This window comes from Pithys albifrons, chromosome 3 (genome assembly GCF_047495875.1).
Source record: "Pithys albifrons albifrons isolate INPA30051 chromosome 3, PitAlb_v1, whole genome shotgun sequence".
Lineage (NCBI taxonomy): Eukaryota > Metazoa > Chordata > Aves > Passeriformes > Thamnophilidae > Pithys > Pithys albifrons.
The window spans coordinates 65,856,157-65,875,359 of NC_092460.1; the positions used below are offsets into that span (position 1 = coordinate 65,856,157).

General features: G+C 40.7%; 1 protein-coding gene across 2 annotated transcripts; it reads left to right on the plus strand.

The window, feature by feature from the left end:
- The first annotated feature begins 836 nt into the window (after positions 1-836).
- Positions 837-18,844, plus strand: BEST3 (bestrophin 3). 2 transcript variants are annotated; one of them, XM_071549961.1, is made up of 9 exons: positions 837-988; positions 2,668-2,762; positions 3,323-3,556; positions 9,395-9,549; positions 10,255-10,332; positions 10,733-10,885; positions 14,067-14,180; positions 15,459-15,610; positions 17,944-18,844. In XM_071549961.1, exons 1-9 carry the CDS (start codon positions 837-839, stop codon positions 18,842-18,844), a joined length of 2,034 nt encoding a protein of 677 aa, XP_071406062.1. The 2 variants fall into 2 exon arrangements, with proteins under 2 accessions (XP_071406062.1, XP_071406063.1); XM_071549962.1 differs by having other exon boundaries at positions 14,067-14,147.
- Positions 18,845-19,203: the final 359 nt, after the last annotated feature.

Here is a 19,203-nt window from a genome sequence, read left to right on the forward strand (position 1 = left end):
GCTTTCACCCATATTTGGAGTTAGGGGTTTTTTGTAAGCACATCAAAGTTCCTGTAGCATCTCCCTACACTGGGTACACAAGTAATAAACCCAGCATAAAGTATTCACCTGTGTACTTTTAGTAGTACTTTAATTACACTGTTGCACGCTGCCTACCCAAGCAATCCCATGTCTTGTTTTGCATGGCCATGCAATGTTGAAGTATTGATGAGTAAGTCTGGCAGCCAACAGGGTTCCCCAGCTGATCTCAGCTGCTGTCGGAACTGCTAATGAAAGAGGCAGTCTCTAAATTTCATTTGGTTTTTAGATTATTATAATTACCAAAGCCAGCTAAAAATACTGTCTGGGGAAGAAGGTGCATTTGTGTAATTTAGCTTAATTTCTTTTACAAGAAAATGATAAGCTTTGAAAAAAATTTCAAGCAAGTTTACGTCCTATTCTTTGCTCTCAGCAGAGTGAAGCAAACTGAGAGTAACCAGAGACTTCAGAAGTGTAACATGTCTCTGCCACTCTCACCCAGGAAGGCGGCCACATTCAGTGCTAACTTGTTGGGTTTGGGTAGTCTTTGAGGTAAAGCCCAAATACAGCCTTGCATCAGTCAGTCTGCAGGTCTCAACAGGGCTGGTAACTGCAAGATTTTTATTTCTCTCTTTCTATACACATGTATGAATGCACATCCCATGTATTTATGTACACATACTTTTATATGTTTATATTTGCAGGTATATCTATGCATCTATCTATACAAGGGTGCATTCAGATTAGGATATGCTGTCTAAAATGTTGTTGATTTCCTGCTTCTCTTCTGCTGTTTCTAGGGACAGCCTGCCAAGACGATGACAGTCACTTATTCCAGCAAAGTAGCAAATGCCACTTTCTTTGGATTTCACAGATTGCTCCTAAAGTGGAAAGGCAGCATCTACAAATTACTGTACAGAGAATTTATTGTTTTTGCTACTCTTTACACAATGATAAGTGTATTATACAGGTACATTTTTTCCAGTTCACATCTCATTAAATGTTATACTGAAGTTTCACACTTCCTAGTGCTAGGTTGATGAATGATGGGGGGGGGGGGGGGATGTTACTACATAATTATTATCTTTTCCTTGAAACTTTTCTAATATGCTTTCCCTTCCATGTTTACTGTTCCAGTGAAAGTATGTAGGGAATACGTCTCTGTCTATCTTATTCAGTTGATTGTATTTTCAGCCTAGCATTGAACAATTATCTTACTGAGGTTACACTAAATAAACCCTCACAGCTAGCCTAGGTTATACAGCCTTTGTCATTCTGACATTGAGCTGGAGGTGGTGAGTGTGCCTCTCTGCTTTAGATGATCAGTATGGGCCTTTTGTTCTCCTTGAAGAACTCTTGAGTCTTCAGTTGCTCAGTAATAGTATCTTTAACAACCCTGAGAGGTAATAATTTGAAAGTGAAGTTATACATCCAGGAAAAGCAAAGTTCTGCTTAAAGCTAGGAAAGCATGCAAACTTTATGTTTAGGCTTGCAGAAAGTTAAGGAAAACTGCATGGAAGCCAGACACAGTTATTATCTGTGTGTCACCCTGCACCTGGGAGGATCAGTTAGAAGAGTTGCTTCTTCCACCAAGGTGTGAATTAAACAATTGTATGATAGATGCAATGCATCGATTAGTACAGTGAAACTTTTAACTGATGAAGTACACTACACAGAAGTATCAAAATCATGACTCAACTCTTACCATGATCTGTAGTTATACCTTTGACTGTTTTTTATGTGAAGCAAGGGGAAAATGAGCTTCAGGTTGTAATGAATCACTAATTTTCAAAAATGTTCAGTAATTTATACTTTTAAACTCAGAAAGAAAGTTACAGTATCAATATGAAAAGAAACACCAGTCTCACATTTATTTAAATTAATCTAGTTTTACTGAAATGTCAGGCAGATGAAGACCTTGGTAAATACAACATGGAAAGCTTTCTATATGTGCCCCGACTTTTATTACACAATTGTAAACAAGCCCCACCAAATATTTATTATGTGTCTTTACTATGAAGTCAAAGAATAACTGTAATAATACTCATACATAAAAATAAAGAAGAATGATTATATTTAACCTGGTTGTATTTCATTACATATCTTTTCCCATGAGCAGAAGTTGCTGCAGTCCTCTCATTTGCTACAATGTGGTGAATATTTTCCTCACTGCAAAACAAATACCACTGTTATATTTTTAATCTTGTGAAAAGAAAAAATTCATAGGAGTAAGAGTAAAAAAACTGCTGCAACAACATGACATTTTCAAATAAGAGCAGATAGAAACTGGTAACTGCTAACCCCTCTGGAAAAGGTGAGTGAACTCTACTTGCAGACTTACAGTTTACTGTCATCTTTGGTCAGTATGAAACAGCAAACTGATTCTCTCCAGGTATATTGACCCTAATTAGTAGAGCCCGTCAAACTAGTCATAAGAAAACTGCAAAGACTGGGGCATAACGTTGTCTTTTCCTCCGGTTTCTTTAATTCAGGCGAAAAGCATCCAGCACATTACCTTTAAGAATTTGCTTGAAGACATTAGCCAAGGCTGCTCCTCATTGCACATACCTGATTATTTATACATGTTTGCACTTTGTAACTAGTGCCAGAATATTATGAGAGGACAAATATGTTTTATTTTTGCTGCAGATTTTTTCTTACAGGTAGCCAAAAACGGTTCTTTGAAAAATTATCCATTTACTGTGACAAATATGCTGAACAAATCCCGGTAACTTTTGTGCTTGGTAAGTACCAGTTAGACGTGAAATTATTCTGCAATGCTGTCTCAGTTCAGGCATTTTGTGAATGTTCATGCATGGAAGCATTTCAGGGCTGAGAGGCATGTGGGATGACAGAGGCTCACAATAAATCAGCTTCCAACAGGTCTCCTTAAACTCAAGTTGCTGTTGTGAAGTCAACATTTATGCTTATGATCTTACTATACCAACAAAAAAGGTTTCCATGTCTGTGCTTGTATATGTATATATGTATATATATATTGCTGACTAACACTGATACATTATGCCTGATCTTTCAAGGCACTAAATCCACTTAAATTTCACTACAGAAGAGGAAATTTGGAAGTACGTAGGTCTGAGATACTGAGCTGAAATATGTCATTAAGTTGCAGTGTCTAGTAAATAATTAGCAGTGATTGCATTCTGGTTTTTGACATGACTTATTGCATTTATTCTTGGAAATGTAGCAGCTTAGTGTTATGAATAATACTCTGCAGACTCAATCAAAGTAACCTAAACAGAAATCTTGAGAGGCACTGGACTTTTTTCCCCCTTCTAACCCCCAGGTTTCTACGTTACTTTGGTGGTGAATCGCTGGTGGAACCAGTTTGTGAACTTGCCCTGGCCTGATCGCCTGATGTTCCTCATCTCCAGCTGCGTGCAGGGCAGAGACGAGTACGGGCGCTTGCTGAGGAGGACCCTCATGCGTTATGTGAATCTCACATCTCTGCTGATCTTTCGCTCTGTGAGCACAGCCGTGTACAAAAGGTTCCCCACCATGGACCACGTGGTAGGAGCAGGTACCAGAGTCCTCCTCCCCAAAATTGCTGTGCTTACCCTCAGAGGTGGGGGCACAGGGAGAGACGGAGCCAGACTCACTTTTCTTTCCTCTGTGGCCCCATGTGTGCCTCATACTAACACTTGTCAAAGCAGTCACCTTTTTGTTAGTAACTTAAATTACATGACTTTAAGCAGGCATCTTTAATGTTCTTAAAGTCTTAATCTAGCAACACTATAGAAATCGAATGATTTTGAGACTCTTATGTGAATCTGCTTTCAGACACCATGGAGACCATGGGCCTGCCCCAAACACTGAGACATATGGAGCAGGTATAACACTCTCTAGATCAAGAAAAATAACAAAGCTGCAATGTAGTATGATGCAGTAGGAATGGTGATTTGTTGTATGGCAGTGCCTCAATGTCTAGCATATAACTTTGTCTCATGGATCAGAGGCTGATGTCTGCAAGCACTTCACAAATACAGCTTTATCTCAATTTATTTCATGCACCCTGCTTTTTAAGTAGATTGTACATTTCAAGTGTTGTCATTTACTTTAAAAAACCCTTAACCCCAAGGGGTTTTTCTTTATATGTAAAACCTTACCTTAAATTTAGTTTTTCAGGGATAAATGTACTAAGTATTAAGCACATCTTCATGTTCTGTTTGTTTTGATAACACAGTGAGTCTGATGATGGTGAAGAGAATTCAGTCATGTAATACATGATTGTCTAGGAAGGACTGACCATTGAGTATTTCAAGGCAAGGGACACTGTGCCTTCTGAATGGCATGGTAGAACACCAGTGCAAAGGTGTGGGGATTTGTTCCAAATAGGAGAAGTCATATGTTTTATACTGGATGTCTTTCATTTCTGAAATTTCTTCCTTTGGCAGAGATTATTAAGCAAAGTTGTGGCACGTTAAAATATGCAGTGTTTATATAAGTATGCACATTTCAAATATGTGTAAGAATCTCTGGATATTAAAAAAATCCAGGCAGAATGCACCAATCTTACTGGAAAAAAATCATTTATTTTAGATTAATTGGATTTTGAAGCTCTTTTCCTTATGCTGTTCAACAACAGTGTTTACCTGGGCCTGTGAAAGGTCAAGGAAGCTTCTGTCACTCTCCCCAGCAACCTGCTCCTACTACGCACTGGAAAATTACAACATTTCCAGGCAGCTAATCCAGCTCTGCCTCCCTATTGAGAATGACAATCTGTTCCAAAAGAGACAGAATGTCACAGTGTTGTGCAAAAATTGTAGACTGGAAAACAAATTTTGGTTGTTGGGCTTTTTTAACAGTGGAAAATACTCTACTATAAACTAAGTATTGATAGTGTAGTCAGCTCGACATTTCAGTCCTTATTCTGTAGGTTTTAAAGAGTATTGTGCTGCATAACTTTTATTGATACAGTACTGGGTATATTTTTCTCCTATTAACATCCAGTGATTTAGACAATACTCTGCAATCATTCCCTCCCTAGCTCCCTATGGCATTACATATCAGACTGCATGGGAGGGAGGCATTTCATATGAATGTGAGCAGCAGAATCTGATACTTACAGCACAGTCATCATTGAAACAACTTGTGATGATTTTGCATTTTGCTGTCAAACTGTGAACTGCCACAGTGTAACTACTACTACGCATTTCTCTTTTCATCAAATACTGCTTAAATTCATAGATTTTAAATCTGAGAACAGTATTATGGTAATCTAGTCTGACTCATCCATAACACAAGGCACGAAAGCTTACTAACAGCATCCTTTATCATGTTGCAATTTCTGACTGAGCTGTAATATCTTCTAGGAATATAACTAGCCCAGGTTTAAATTCAGCTCGATATGCTGGAGGCTACACTGCATCCTGGGTGAACAGGCATTCAGGTGAACTTGCTGTTGAAGAGGGAAATTTTATCCTCAGTCTGAATTTGCACAGAGTCATCTTCTATTCACTGGATTTTGTAATGGGTTTGGGTTATTCTCTTTTTATAGTTAGATGAAAACACCATTTTTCTGTCAATAGTTACCTGATAGCAGAGTGCATAAAGGCTTGAATAAAACTCAGAAGCTTTACCCTATGTAGTCTCTCCCTATACGATATGCTCTTCAGTGCTGGACCTGTCTCCTGACTCTTTTTTGTATTTTAACATTCTTTGTGGAACTGTAGGCAGTAGATGCAAGCAGATTCATGACACGATGCTGAGTGCTGCAGCACATATGTCATATATCAGCAGCAGTCCTGAGCAGAGCGCTTCTGTTGGCTGCAAGGTACAAGAAGGAAGCTGGATGCTCAAGAACACAGGTCTTAAAAATCAGAGTAAAGAGTGAGCAGCTGGGCAGAGAACAACCCAAAAGAGCTGATAGAAAATGAAGAGAAACATGAGCTGTGAGCTTGACAACATGAATACCTACGGATGGTTGAACTCTGCAGTCCCAAATCCTCTACTGGAAGGAAGCACATAAATTAACACTTTCCCATATAACACAGAAGTAGAAACTTATCTACTCATTGTTGTTCCTTCTTCTCTAACCAGTAGTGTTCAGAATATTTGATGTGGGTACCCTGAACCATTCTTGTCTCAAACCATTCAGTTTCAATAAGAGAACTGAATACTCCTTGAATTACTTGAGGGAAAACATGAGTTATTTTTCCAGCCAGGCTTGTGCTCTCATCAATTATTTTCCCATAATATCTCTGTGGCTGACACTGTTCACCTTAGTGTTGATTGCACCCCATGTCGATCTTATACTTTCACAAGGATTCAGTGCCCTGTCATTCCTTAGATCATCATTTTCAAGATCTTGGCGCAATATTTGACAAATATTTCCAGTTTTCTGGAGCTGCTCCAGTTTTCCAGTGCTTGTCAAAACCAGTGTTCTTGTTTAGAGAGTCCCTCAGTTAATTCTTTGAATACTCCTAAAAAAATTATGACCACATTTAGAAACCATATAATTTTATTAACTGAGTTTTGATATCCTTCACTTTACCACTGTAATAACAGTAAGTGGTTCTGAACCTCCTGTTGTCTGTACCTGCCATAACCTTCACCAGCAGTAAGAGCAAGCCAGACTTAGTAATTTCAGCAAGAAGTATACTAGGTGTTAGTAATATTCATCAAAGATAATATTTAAATAATATAAACACAAACACCTAACCTTCAAAACTAATCTCAAATTGAACTTTACTGTTGAAAGGACAAGATTTTGTTGAGTTTTCCTAAACAAAAGGTGCCCAGTTTCAGTGTGTCCTTCCAGATAATGACTTTCCAGAGCCTCCAAGTGACTTTCATCCGGTGTTTACTCCAGACTGTCAGTTTTCTGTTATTCTGCCTCTCTGTTTCAGACTGACAGAAACATCTTTTCCTGTCCTGTAGTAATCAGGCTGGCCAGGCAGAAAATGAAGGCAGCCTAAAAGATTTAATTTTAGGAGTCAGGAATCATGACTAGCAGGTCAGTTTGTCTGGTTGCCTGATTATTTCTGTGCAGTTGATTATGAGACCTGACTGTGAAATTGCACTGAGCAATATGCAAATGTCCTCAGGCAAAATTAGCACCCCTCTGCAACAAATACTTCCCTCTGCAACTGCATTTCCCCCTCCTCTAGTGGCATCTCCTTGGCAACAGAGCTCCTCACCAGCTCCGTGTGCCCAATACTGGCTTTATGCAAAGTTCAGGGGAGGAGAACAAAGGTCATGTGGTAAATGGGATGTTACTTTCTGAAATTCTCCCTCACTGGGGCTGTCACAGCAAGGGGACAAAAAGACAAGCAGCTTCTCAGGTCAGCATGAGATCTGTGAGAGGAGAAGAACATGGAAACTGGATGTAAAGTTGCACCTCTGATTGTGATCATGACCACAGAACCTCTCAGCTAATTCAATTTATTTGGTTGCACTGTTGTTACTAAAGGGGATTGGGAGGGTAAGGAGTCACACTGCTGGTGCTTTCAAATGAGGTGTCCTCTAAGGGAATCTAAATAAAACAGGTGGATGTCACTCTATAAAAATGAATTGATTTTCTCATAACTCCTTAAATGAATGGGGTAGTGGCTCACTCATGTAGAAGTTTACAGACAAGAAGAACATATAGATATGTGTGTATATATATACACACACACATATACATACATATATACACATATATATGTATATATATATATAAACAAATATATACACACACACAAACATATTTATATATATAGAGAGAGAGACATTTACTACTATGGCATGCTCAGCTCCTCTTCTCTGCAGTACACCAGACATGTGAATATGGAGGACATTTTTCCCCATGTATAGAGTAAGTTTTCTAAACCCAACTGCGTCATATTTATTTGTGCCTAATCAGAGTCCTGTCCTTGCCTTCCTTCTCAGTAGTTGCAATATTTCGAATCTCCTGTGTTGACTTGTTGCAACTGTACAACAGTGACATCTTCCTCAACAACAGAATATTTAAGAAGGTCACTTGTTTAGCAAATCTCATTTATCCTTATTCATGCTTTTATACAACAAAACTGAGCTTCTGGATATTTATTTTTTGCTGCCTCATGTATCTTTAGCAATGTTAGCAACCATGGATATATTCTTAGTTACTAGTTGGAGTCTACTCTGAATTCCTGTATTTAAATTTCATCGTTCAATCTTGTAATTGATTGGCTGAGCCACTTGTTTAGGGGCTATCATGTTACTAGTTTTGTCTTGATTCAGAGTGAATGTCAACACAGCAAAAGAAGCTTTATACCCACTCTGATAGATGACACACACCTGAGCAAAAACTAAGATCCTCCACACCTGAAGATTGCTCCAATCCCGGAAAATGCATGATTTAGACAAAGGAAAATGTGAATTTTCTGGGATTGCTTTTTCCAAAGGCTGGGTGAAAGGAGGGCAGCAGAGCAGAGCAGAGCTTTCTTCCCACGTGGGGTAGAGGTGTTGCTCCAAAAGCCAGTTGCTGCTCCCTTGCCAGTCATAGGCAGCAATTGGCTCTGGTGCAAGTTTTCTTACACACAGCCCTGGCTCCCCTGCTACCCAGCCTTGGATTTGCTTGCAGCAGGGAGAAGAGCTTCACAAGGCAGGAGACCTCTTCAGGAAACAAAATGCCTTCCCAGCACCCCAGCGAGGCAAATTGCCAGGCAGAGAGCAGCCTGAGCCCGCAGCCCCACAGCAGGTCACCTGGCCTGGTGTCCCATTAGCAGCAGGATTCCTGTGCATGGTTCCCTCTCCATCTCTTTGCACACCTTCATAACCCCAGATAAAACATGAAACAATCTGGCAGGGAAGTATTTTGCTGGCAGAAGGCACACTCTCTGTTGAGCTCTGTTTCATTAACGCATTTGTATCCTCTGTTGCTTGCTCACTGCTTTGCAAATTTACCAAAAAGTTATCAGAATCAGGTCACATAACTGCCCTTACAACATATGTTGAGATGATGCTAAAAGCCGTCATTGCCGAAAAGTGATAGTTTCTTGATTGATATATCATATTCCTTAATTTTTTGAAAGCAGAATATGAAACTAGAGAGTAATTTGTACAATTCTTAGTATTATATATATCTACAATATGTCAGCAGTTAGCTATGAGAACACAATAAGAGCAAATTATTGCCTATATTGGTAAAGAGGAATTTTGTGTAGGCAGTTAATGCAAAAATAGGTTGTGTCAAGCAACATCTATCCTGGCAAATAAAGCTAAAAAAAAAAAAAAAAAAGAGAAGGCTACTAGTTAGAATTATAAATTGTCTTTAGAAGGGTTCTATGAAAATATACAAAAATATCAAATAACAGATTCAAACATAATCAAAATTTATGTCAGCAGCACTGAAAGCACAGAATAAATTAAGTCTTTTGTTTTGGGTAAACAGGTTTTATGACAAGATATGAAAGAAAACTTTTTGATGACCTTAAGTCTCCCCATCTGAAATACTGGGTCCCATTTGTCTGGTTTGGCAATTTGGCATCAAAGGCACGAAAAGAAGGAAGAATTCGAGACAGTGTAGATCTACAGACACTGATGAATGTAAGTAGAAAAAGTAAATCCACAGAAAACTAATCTGAAATTTCTATGTGATAGCTTCTCCCTTACATAATTGATTTTACTTGACATGCACAGATCTCCTGTGTCACCTAAACTATCTTACTCCAGATTTCTCCCACTTTTCTTTGTGTACCAATGTACACTCAAACACACACAGCAACAGTTTGCTGGGAACCTTTTTATATGACTAAGAAGGTATTGAAAGAAGCAACAAATTGATGAATAAAAAATTATCGTAACATCACTGTAAATTCATATTTATTCAATTGCTGAGGCTATGAGAAACGAGAATAATCTGACATTTCAAAAATTTTAATATCAGTTTCAGGGAAGATAATCTTCCTGAATATTTCATTAAGTGGTAAAACATTCTTTTTATTATATAATGTATTCTCTTTCATGTATCACTAGACTGGGGACAAGATAGAAAGAGAAGAAAATTTGTGAAGAAATACATAATATACTAAGCATTCCAACTTCATAAACCAAGTGAATATTCAAAAGGGTTGCTGGATATAGATATGGTATCAATTTATTTGTACTATACTTTCATAGCTCCCTGTCCTTTTATATGAGCAAGAATAAACTGTAACAAAATATTTATAGTTCAGAATGGTACCCCATGCAATTTCACTTTGTTGGGGTTTGTTGGTTTGTTGTTGTTGTTTTGGTTTTTTTCCCTTTTAGGAGATGAATAAGTACCGGTCCTGGTGTAGCCTTTTGTTTGGTTATGACTGGGTTGGAATTCCACTGGTGTATACCCAGGTACTGAACTCTTTTCCTTTAGCAAATTCGATACATGATTTCCATAAAAGTGGAGGTTGGTATAAAACATTCTTAGTCTCAGCCAGAGTCTCTGAGCTATGGAGCACTGTTTCACTCCCACAGGAGCATGGAGGCCTGGTTAACTATTTAAGTCATATTTAACGCAGAGACGTTTTGAAGATCTTGCATAATTTAGAAGAGGGGAGGGAGGTACTGAAATGTTTTTATGCTTCCTGGGTGTTCTTTCTGACCATTATTATACCTGTGGCCTTTGTATTTGCAATACCTCCTTACAGATTTACAAGTCACATGGCAAAAGGCAGTCAAAGGCTTTTGGAGATGCATTGCTTTATGCATAAGATTGTATTATTTCATTTCAATGAAGTTTTTTTCTTTACAGGTTGTTACTCTCGCAGTCTATACTTTTTTCTTTGCCTGCTTGATAGGACGCCAATTTTTGGATACTGACCAAGGGTATCAGGGACATGACTTAGATATTTACATTCCAGTCTTCACACTGTTACAGTTCTTCTTCTATGCAGGATGGCTCAAGGTAAACTACCTTTCTGGAAAGGTGATGGGGGAACCCTCTCTGGGAGGCTGGTCAAAGTGTCAGATCTGTGACACACTAAATTCACCAAAGATTACTGAAGTTACACCAAAGCTGAGTTCAACCCCAAGCATTCTGTGGTCATACAGAAACATCATGCAACACATTTTTAATTCCACCTGAGAGATTGTTTCTGTAAGAAACGGTCATGAACCTGAAAGAGCCCATTTTAATAGCACCAACACAGCCACAACTCCCCAATGGAGTATTACTCCAGCAAAATCAGGTCTCAGGACTTGGCCTATAAAATGACAGATGAAAGATAAAAAAACCTTTCTCCCACTCCACTGTGCAGTGGGGCAATACTGCTGCAGACCTGGCTTTGGCTGAAAGGGACTGAATCATACTTTCTCCTCATGATCAAAGCCAGCCTTCAGTATCTACTGTTAACTTCATCAGATGCAGACAATTAAAGTCTCCAGTTCCACAGGGCTATGAAAGACTGACAGCCAATATTGGCTACAACTCCACTGCATAAAAACATTCATTAAAGACTTATAGAAGCAACTGGATGCTGCCCATCAGCCCATTGATGACTGCTAGGTTAACAAATCACCATCAGTCTGGTAGTTGAGTAATTAAGCCACATACCTCAAGGTGGTTCTCTCCTCTGAGGCAGACTAACTGGAAAAAGGTTTCAAATAAAAAGCAAATTGGCACATTAGGGTCTGTGTACATTAAGATTCCCTTTTGTATTTATTTTGCATGGCTGGAAACTTTTAACTTTTCTGGTAGAATATAAATTGCACAAAACTGGCCAGTTTTGGAGCCCCCTTCCCACAGCCAGCTCCAAAGGGTAAAGTAAAGACTGCAGCACACCGTGCTGGCAGATTGTGAGGAAAACTGAAGTGCCTGCAGGGCAAGCTCCTCTAGGCCTGTGTCCTAGGAAATCAGAAGGAAAAGGGGTTTGCTGCAATGGGACCAGCCTGGATGGGAGCGGTAGAGAGCGGAACAGGGGGCTGGTGCAGTGAGGGTAGCAATTTCTCCTGGAGACAAGTGAGGCTTTATCTCTAGGCAATGTCTTCCAGGGCTCTACTAGTGGGTTACAAAGCTGTAAGCTATTCCTGCTGACCATCCTTCTGGTGCTCCTGAGGGCAAATGGTTTCCCCTTCATCAGTACCCAAGGATATTAGTAACATCTCTTCCAGTTAGGCTTAGGGCCTCCAGCCAACTCCTGGCTATGGCAGGCATGAGATGCCATTGTAACTGAAAAATATTCAGGAAATTAAAGGGAGGAAAGGAAGTTTTAAAAAGCTATTTTAATATCAGTGGTGTTCCCTCAGACCGGAGGTTCATCCAAACCTTCAGTGCCCCAAGTCAGGATATTTCTGTCTTGAAGGTTACAGCTGGTTTCCTGCCAAGTGTGTTTGGCTTTGGCTGCCAGGCAGCAAAAAGGGCCCTGAGATACTGACTTCCAGTAATGTGCCAATTCCTCAGAAATAATGACTAAACTGAGTTCATTCCTTGGCCTCAAGCCTAGTCTGTTATACCTACAATACAGGGCCAAAGTTTCCCATCATGTGAGACACTTCTAAATCCCCATTTTCATTACAGGGATAGATGGGCTGTCCAAAGAGTTTAGTTGTCCAGCACTACATTCCTTTCTGGAGAATAAAGCTATGTCTCACATTCCAGGACCAGGTCACTCAAGGAAAGTGCTGTCACTGTTGTTCCAGTCCTGCTGAATTTTTTAAGCTCATGTGATAAGTTTTACAGGGGATTTTTGGGTGGTGATCCCCTGGTTTACATGAAGCGGATCCAGTGTTTTCCCTGGAAAGCCACAACACAGATTGTGTTCTGGTCCCTCCCTATTCCAGCACTTTTGCAGCTATACTCAAAATTTCATACCATAGACCTGGTCAGTGAGTGTAGCAGAGGTGATCCCAGTCTTCCCTTATTCGTCCTTACAGGTGTTTTTGTAGGATTGGTCTACTTAGCAGTTCCTTTGTTGTCTGCCAGTGCCTCCCCACAGCACAGCGGAAAATTATCCAGAGCGCAACTGCCTTACTGTTATAAGTCATTTAGATCATAGCTGTTCATAGTGAGGTTAATGAGCAGGACTGTTTAATCCTTGCTTTACCCATATCCACATTAAACCAAGGATCTGATTGCTGCTCCTGTGCATGGCCTAGTGACCTCTAGGAAGGCTTGGAAGGGTCATCAAGAATGGAATCAGCTTCAAAAGCAGGGCTTAAAAGAAGGAAGTAAAAAATAGAGAAGCAGTCTGCATTTCCTAATTTTTTTTTAATTTTCTTATTTCATCTTTTTATTTCTCCCTTGGCAGCTCTGTGCTTCCTTCTCACAATGTACTTTGGTGATCATGGAGATGGAAGGGCAGTATCTGCTTGTTTTTCCACTGGATATGAGCAGCCAGAGAGAGTTCTCTGCCCAGACTAGTTCCCAGGCTAAGGTGCCTCATCACAAAGGTGCCTAAGCCCATGGTTGGGTCATCTCCTCCACAGAATGGACTTCTTCCCTGCAGTTTCAATCACTTCAGACACAGAAACCCAAGTCAAAAGGCTGAATTAAAAGGCAGACTCAGATTCTGTCTCTTGTATTTGGCTGGAATGACGCACAGAGCCCACTTGAGTTAAGTTTTTTTGTGGGCTGCTTTTCCTTAAAAGCTTTGGAAGGCTGCCATTAGGATTAACCCCAAGAAAGAAGCAGGGTCTGAGGGTTAAGCTGGACAGACAAGCTCTACTCCATTCAGCAGACTCCAGCTGCAAGGCTTGGGAATGCTGACCCAGTGCGCTGGTAGACTATCATAGACAGTGGTGCAGTAACAGAGCCCCTCGCTACTAAACCATTCATTTAAATGAGCCAACAAGAGTAAGCAAATGTAATGACTATATTATGTGACAATTACCTTGGCACAGACATATCTCAATTCCCAGCAGGCCAGCATCAACAATCGTGATTGACAGCACCAGCGAGGCTCAGAGTTACGGATCTATAGAGAAAGCAAGCTGCTCCTTCTCTAGGCTGGCAAAACCATCACACAGGAGATCAAGCTAAGATTGCAGGTGACAGGCAGGGAGAGAGAGAAATCCAACCCTACTTTCTCTGCAGCAGTAGTTCTGACACAGTATGCCAACTTCTCTTCACTGTCTCATTTTCTTTTCAGGTCGCTGAACAACTCATTAATCCATTTGGAGAAGATGATGATGATTTTGAAACTAATTGGTGCATCGATAGAAATTTACAGGTTGCTGTTGTTATTTCTACTTCCAGCTTTACTGTAACATAGGTTATAATTACATTTAATCCTATTTCTTAAATTCAGGAACAAATTAGGGCAACAAGTGTCAGCAAAACAAATTCTTTCCCTGAAGGAGTATCTGTGGCTGTGATCCCCAGAGTTTGTTTCTACAATCTAATTTATCTTGATTGTGTTATTTGGTGTTTATGATGCCTGACTAAACATGCAAATAGGTGACCTCAAACTTTATGCCTTGGAAAAACATGTAATGTAGGTCAATCGTGCAAAATCCAAAAGCCATTCCCACATAGATAAGAACATATTTTGTTAATCTGAATGTCTTGAGATTAAAATACTGCATATGATCCTTCCTTTAAAAAAATAGGCAGTGAAAATGCTACAAGAATCACACAGGGCCCTGAATTAATAATAAGCAGGGCCAGTACTACTTGCTGCCACCCACAGCAGCATCTGTGGTTGGCACAGGAGCCAGTGTCCTCAGTGGCAGGAGCAGTGAGATGACCAGGGTACACATTTGTTGCAGTTACCTCCAGTTCCCAAACAGCCACTGTCTGTTGTGCCATGAAGGAGCTCAGAGATGCGAGGAGGTCCCGCAATACCCACTGCTCCCCTTGCACAGAGCCAGACATAGGGCTGGCTGAGCTGCTGTCAGTTGCACTTGAACTGAGGGCCACTGAGAGAGCAAAGCAGAGCCCAGGAGTTAGAGAGAGCAAGGACAGGCTAAGCAAACCACTGTATTAATCAAAGTGATGCAGGTTGCACTGGAGTGGGAGAGGACTTCACACTGCCAAAGATGCCCTCTGGCTTAGCACTGCTTCAGGGCATTCACACTGTGATGCCTTACAGCCCCTCATACCAAATACATCAGAAGGCACTGGAACAGGATGGTCACGTATTTGGTTCTCAATGTCTTAAAATGAGCATGAAGCCTATCAGAAAGACCCTTGACCTCTGGACATTTTAAGGAGCACAGCTAATACTTTACACAGACTTTCCATAGCATGTGGAGGATCACATGTAAGTACATCATGTGTGTGGGAAGGACTTCAATCTGACATAAATATCTTTGCAGTACAGAAGACTCAAGTTACACTAAAATTTATACTTCCATGAATATAAGTGGATATAGGGGGTTTATTTTATAATACTGAGTCTCTTCCTACTGTCCAGGCCATGATGCACAGCTTGTGTTAAAAGGTTTCTGAAAGAATTGTTGACCCATGGAGTATAAAGCAGGTTATTTCATATACTGTACTATGCTGAAAGTGACATGATTTATACCCAAAAAAATTTAAGGTCTCACTTCTGGCGGTGGATGAGATGCACATGAACTTGCCAAGAATGGAGAAAGATATTTACTGGAATGATTCCTCTGCTCGGCCACCCTACACAAAAGCAGCTGCTGATTACTGTATTCCTTCATTTCTTGGATCGACTATTGAAATGGGGTGAGTGGCACTAAGGTCCTTCATGCTGTCACAAAGGTCACTACCCCTACAGCCCCTGCTGATTGACAGTCAGCACAGGGAGGCAGGCTATGACAATGCTGCATGTGGGGAAGATGGAAATGCGGAATGATGTTAAGAGGGAGTGGACAGGCTCATGTTGGTGGGATAATATCTGCAGTGGTCCCTGTGTGCGCAAATATTGTGCACACATAGCTAAATTGTATAATTAATAAATACAGCATGTTTGCAGGGACAGTTTGTTGACGGTCTCTGAATCTCAGGATGGCACCTGAAGACAGTGACTGACTTTACTTAATAATACTTTCTTCATTACAGCTGCTTCATACACACAACTAGCAAAACAGCTATTCCTTTGCTCATTTAGTTAGCAGATGACAGCTACAATCAGTCCAGATTTTTATGAAGATTAACAAAAAGTCATTCTAAGTGTTGTGTGACTTTTCATTGACTAATCTAGGCATGGAAGTTGGAGTGGTCAGATTTTGTGAAGGGATGAAGAGGATTTACTTACAGAGATCAACACAAGAGCCATTGATACAAAGAAACATATAGAGGATATAGGATTGCCCCCTGTTGTTGGGATCTACCTGAGAAATCAGTGATAGGCCAGTTAGCTTAGAAGCTGCTACTTTAAATACTTGTGACACACAGTCACATAGACAGGTCAGTAAGTGTAAATACCATCATGCCTGAACAAATACCAGGCAACTAGATGTTCTTATCTGAAAATCTTTTTTAAACTTTACGCTAGCCTTTTTTTAACTTTAAAAATTATCTCAAGATGTTTGCAATTTTTTTATCATTTCCTGCCTTTGTCAAAATAAAATATACTTAATTTTGTGTTTCATTTGGCCTTGAAATTGCTGATTTCTCATTTTTAGTCCTCTTATTTTTTCATTTTTGCATGCATTTTACTACAGAGGACAATGGTTGATATGATTCCTTTTTATCACAATCAGCCTTTTCGGAATTATTTACTTCTGGAAAAACTACAAAATGGCAAAGAGAAAAGTAAAGAAGAAAGTTAAAGAGAAAAACTCACAGAATATAATTTGTTTTACTGCAATTGCTAGAGGGAAAGGGTGGCAAAGAAGAAACTTTAAGTCTGCAAGCAATTTTTTTGATAATATGCACTTCACACAAAATATGAAGGAAGAAGTGAATAAAAGGTATCTCCCTGTTAGCCCTGTGAAATGCAAACAGCTCCGATGTGTTCACTTTTTATTAATTATTTTCTCATCTTAACTGTTTATGTGTTCATATCTCTAAAAATAATGGGAAGTTCTTATGCAAACTTCAAAAACAAGTTCTAAAGATTCATCCAGATCCAAAGCAAATATATAAAACCTGAAGCCTTCTTCAGTCACCTCAAGTTGATATTAGGAACAGGTTGCCCAAAGAAGTGGCAGATGTCCCATTCCCCGAAACACTCCAGTTCAGGCCGGATGGGGCATTGAGCAAGCTGATCTAGTTGGAGCTGTCCCTGCTCATTGCAGGAAGGTTGGATTACACGGCCTTTAAAGGTCCCTTCCAATGCAAACTACTCTATGATCTTCACAAATGCTGGATGAAATTCCTCTGTCCCTCCAGGTTAGTGTTGCCTCCCTGTGCTCCTTAGCTCAGATTTAGCCAAAGCCCCTTTGCCATTCTTGCCCTCAGGACAGATAACTAGGCCAGTTTGGCTTGTCTTTGGGGTACACTGAGTCAGTAATGTGTACTGAATGCACTGGCAGGTGCAGCAAAAGTTGTTCTCATGAACCACCGAGGCTGTTCAGGAGAAGAGTCCCAGGTACAGGTGAGACTTTCAGACATTCTATCACATCCCAGATGTGAGACTTGGCCATCTGAGTAATTCCAACATTTTTTGAAACAGTTGCACTCTTCTTTCAGCATTAGCTTTTTCACTGTTGTTATTTTTGCCCAAAGGATTCTCCCAAAAAATAACTGCAGCACCAAGCAGGACTCCTTTCTCCTTGTTCCCTCACCTTAAGCACAAGCCTAACCATGTGCAGCCTCAAAGGGCTGCAGCCCAAATAGGAAATGGTGCCAGATACCTGTCTGGATGCCCTCCCAGCCTGGTCCTCAGGCAAAGAGACACCTGGATGTGGAGAGCTCTCTGTGTGATCTGGCTGGTTCAAAGGCACAGGCGCTCTTTCTTTTCCTGGCACTTTCATCCTTTTCATGCTCTTCCTTAGCGGTGCACTAGGGCCTTGGTTCTTATGTCTTCCTGCTGAGACAGAGGGATATATGTGCCTAGAGACCTAACGCTTCCTATATGTAAGTGAAACCTACTACCTGGCTTTATTTGGCAGGCTGGCTGATACCGAATTCCTCTATGGGGAAGAGTGGCCCTGGGAAGAGGAGAAACACCACAGACAATATTCAGTGTTGAGAAGAGTCAAGAGATTTCTCAGCGTCCATGAGGGTCCTTCCTACCCAGATCACCGACGTTACAGTCGGCAGACAAGTGAGAATTCAGTGTTTTTCCCAGCAGATGAAAAGGGACACATCAGGCGGCTGCAGGAAATGCACACAAGGGGAAGGCACTCTGCCTCGAGCTTCAAGAAGAGACATGAAGGAGCTGACAGAAGTAACAGGCTTCGCAGTAGCCGAGATCTGGGGCCCATAACTGAAACCTCAAGGAACGAAGCACAGTTTGGTGACAGTGACACCTCATCTGAGACAAACAAGCCAGTTCCTGAGGTCATTATCTCTGAAGCTGAGGAGAATGCACCTGGTGTGCTGGACAAACCAGAGCTGCCAACAGAGCGCTCTGCGAGCATGCCAGAAGAGAGGCTCCAAAGGATCCTAGCAGAGGCAAATGTGGCTCTTCTGAACCAACCTTTTTGCCCCCCAGAAATGACTACATACCTCTCAAACTCAGAAGTGCATCAGTCACTTCCTAGTGTGATAGGGGAGCCCAAACATGAGCCCCATGGCAGTAACATAGCTGGTCTCATAACGGATCATGAGAGAAGCCTTCAGCGATGGAGTTTACCAAGCTTCCATAGTCCTAATACAGCACAAAATGCTGATGCTCCACCACCACTAACAGATTCTAGGACAACTTCACAGCAAAGGACCTTCAGTGATGGAAAAACTGTTACTTCTGCTCCAGAGATGTTTGAGATGCAGCACTTATGGGAAAACATGGACAGCAAAGAAACAGCCATAGTAGAATTTTCTAATGATGAAAGTGAAAGAAAACTTTGACCCTGCTTCCTCTGGGTTTGACTGAACTTCTCTTGAATGTGGTTCTCACACATTTACTAAAAGTGCAAAAGCACAGACTCGATGCTCAGACAAGTCCTGAGCAAGATCCAATAGAGGATTTGGGCATCTAAATAAGAAGTGTTTTGGTGACATACTTTAAGCCACTATGTCATTAGCTTGAAACCTGTGACCTTTTGGGGAAAACATTTACAGGGAGAACTGGGAGGCTCGGGAGTAGATGCAAACCATCTAGTGCAGAGAGCAGTGAGCTGTGTAGGCTCAGCTAGAAGAAACACTAAGGTTATCAGAAGAGCAGAGATGCTTTTGTCCACTTTGGATCCAGGCTGAAATCTGCTGTC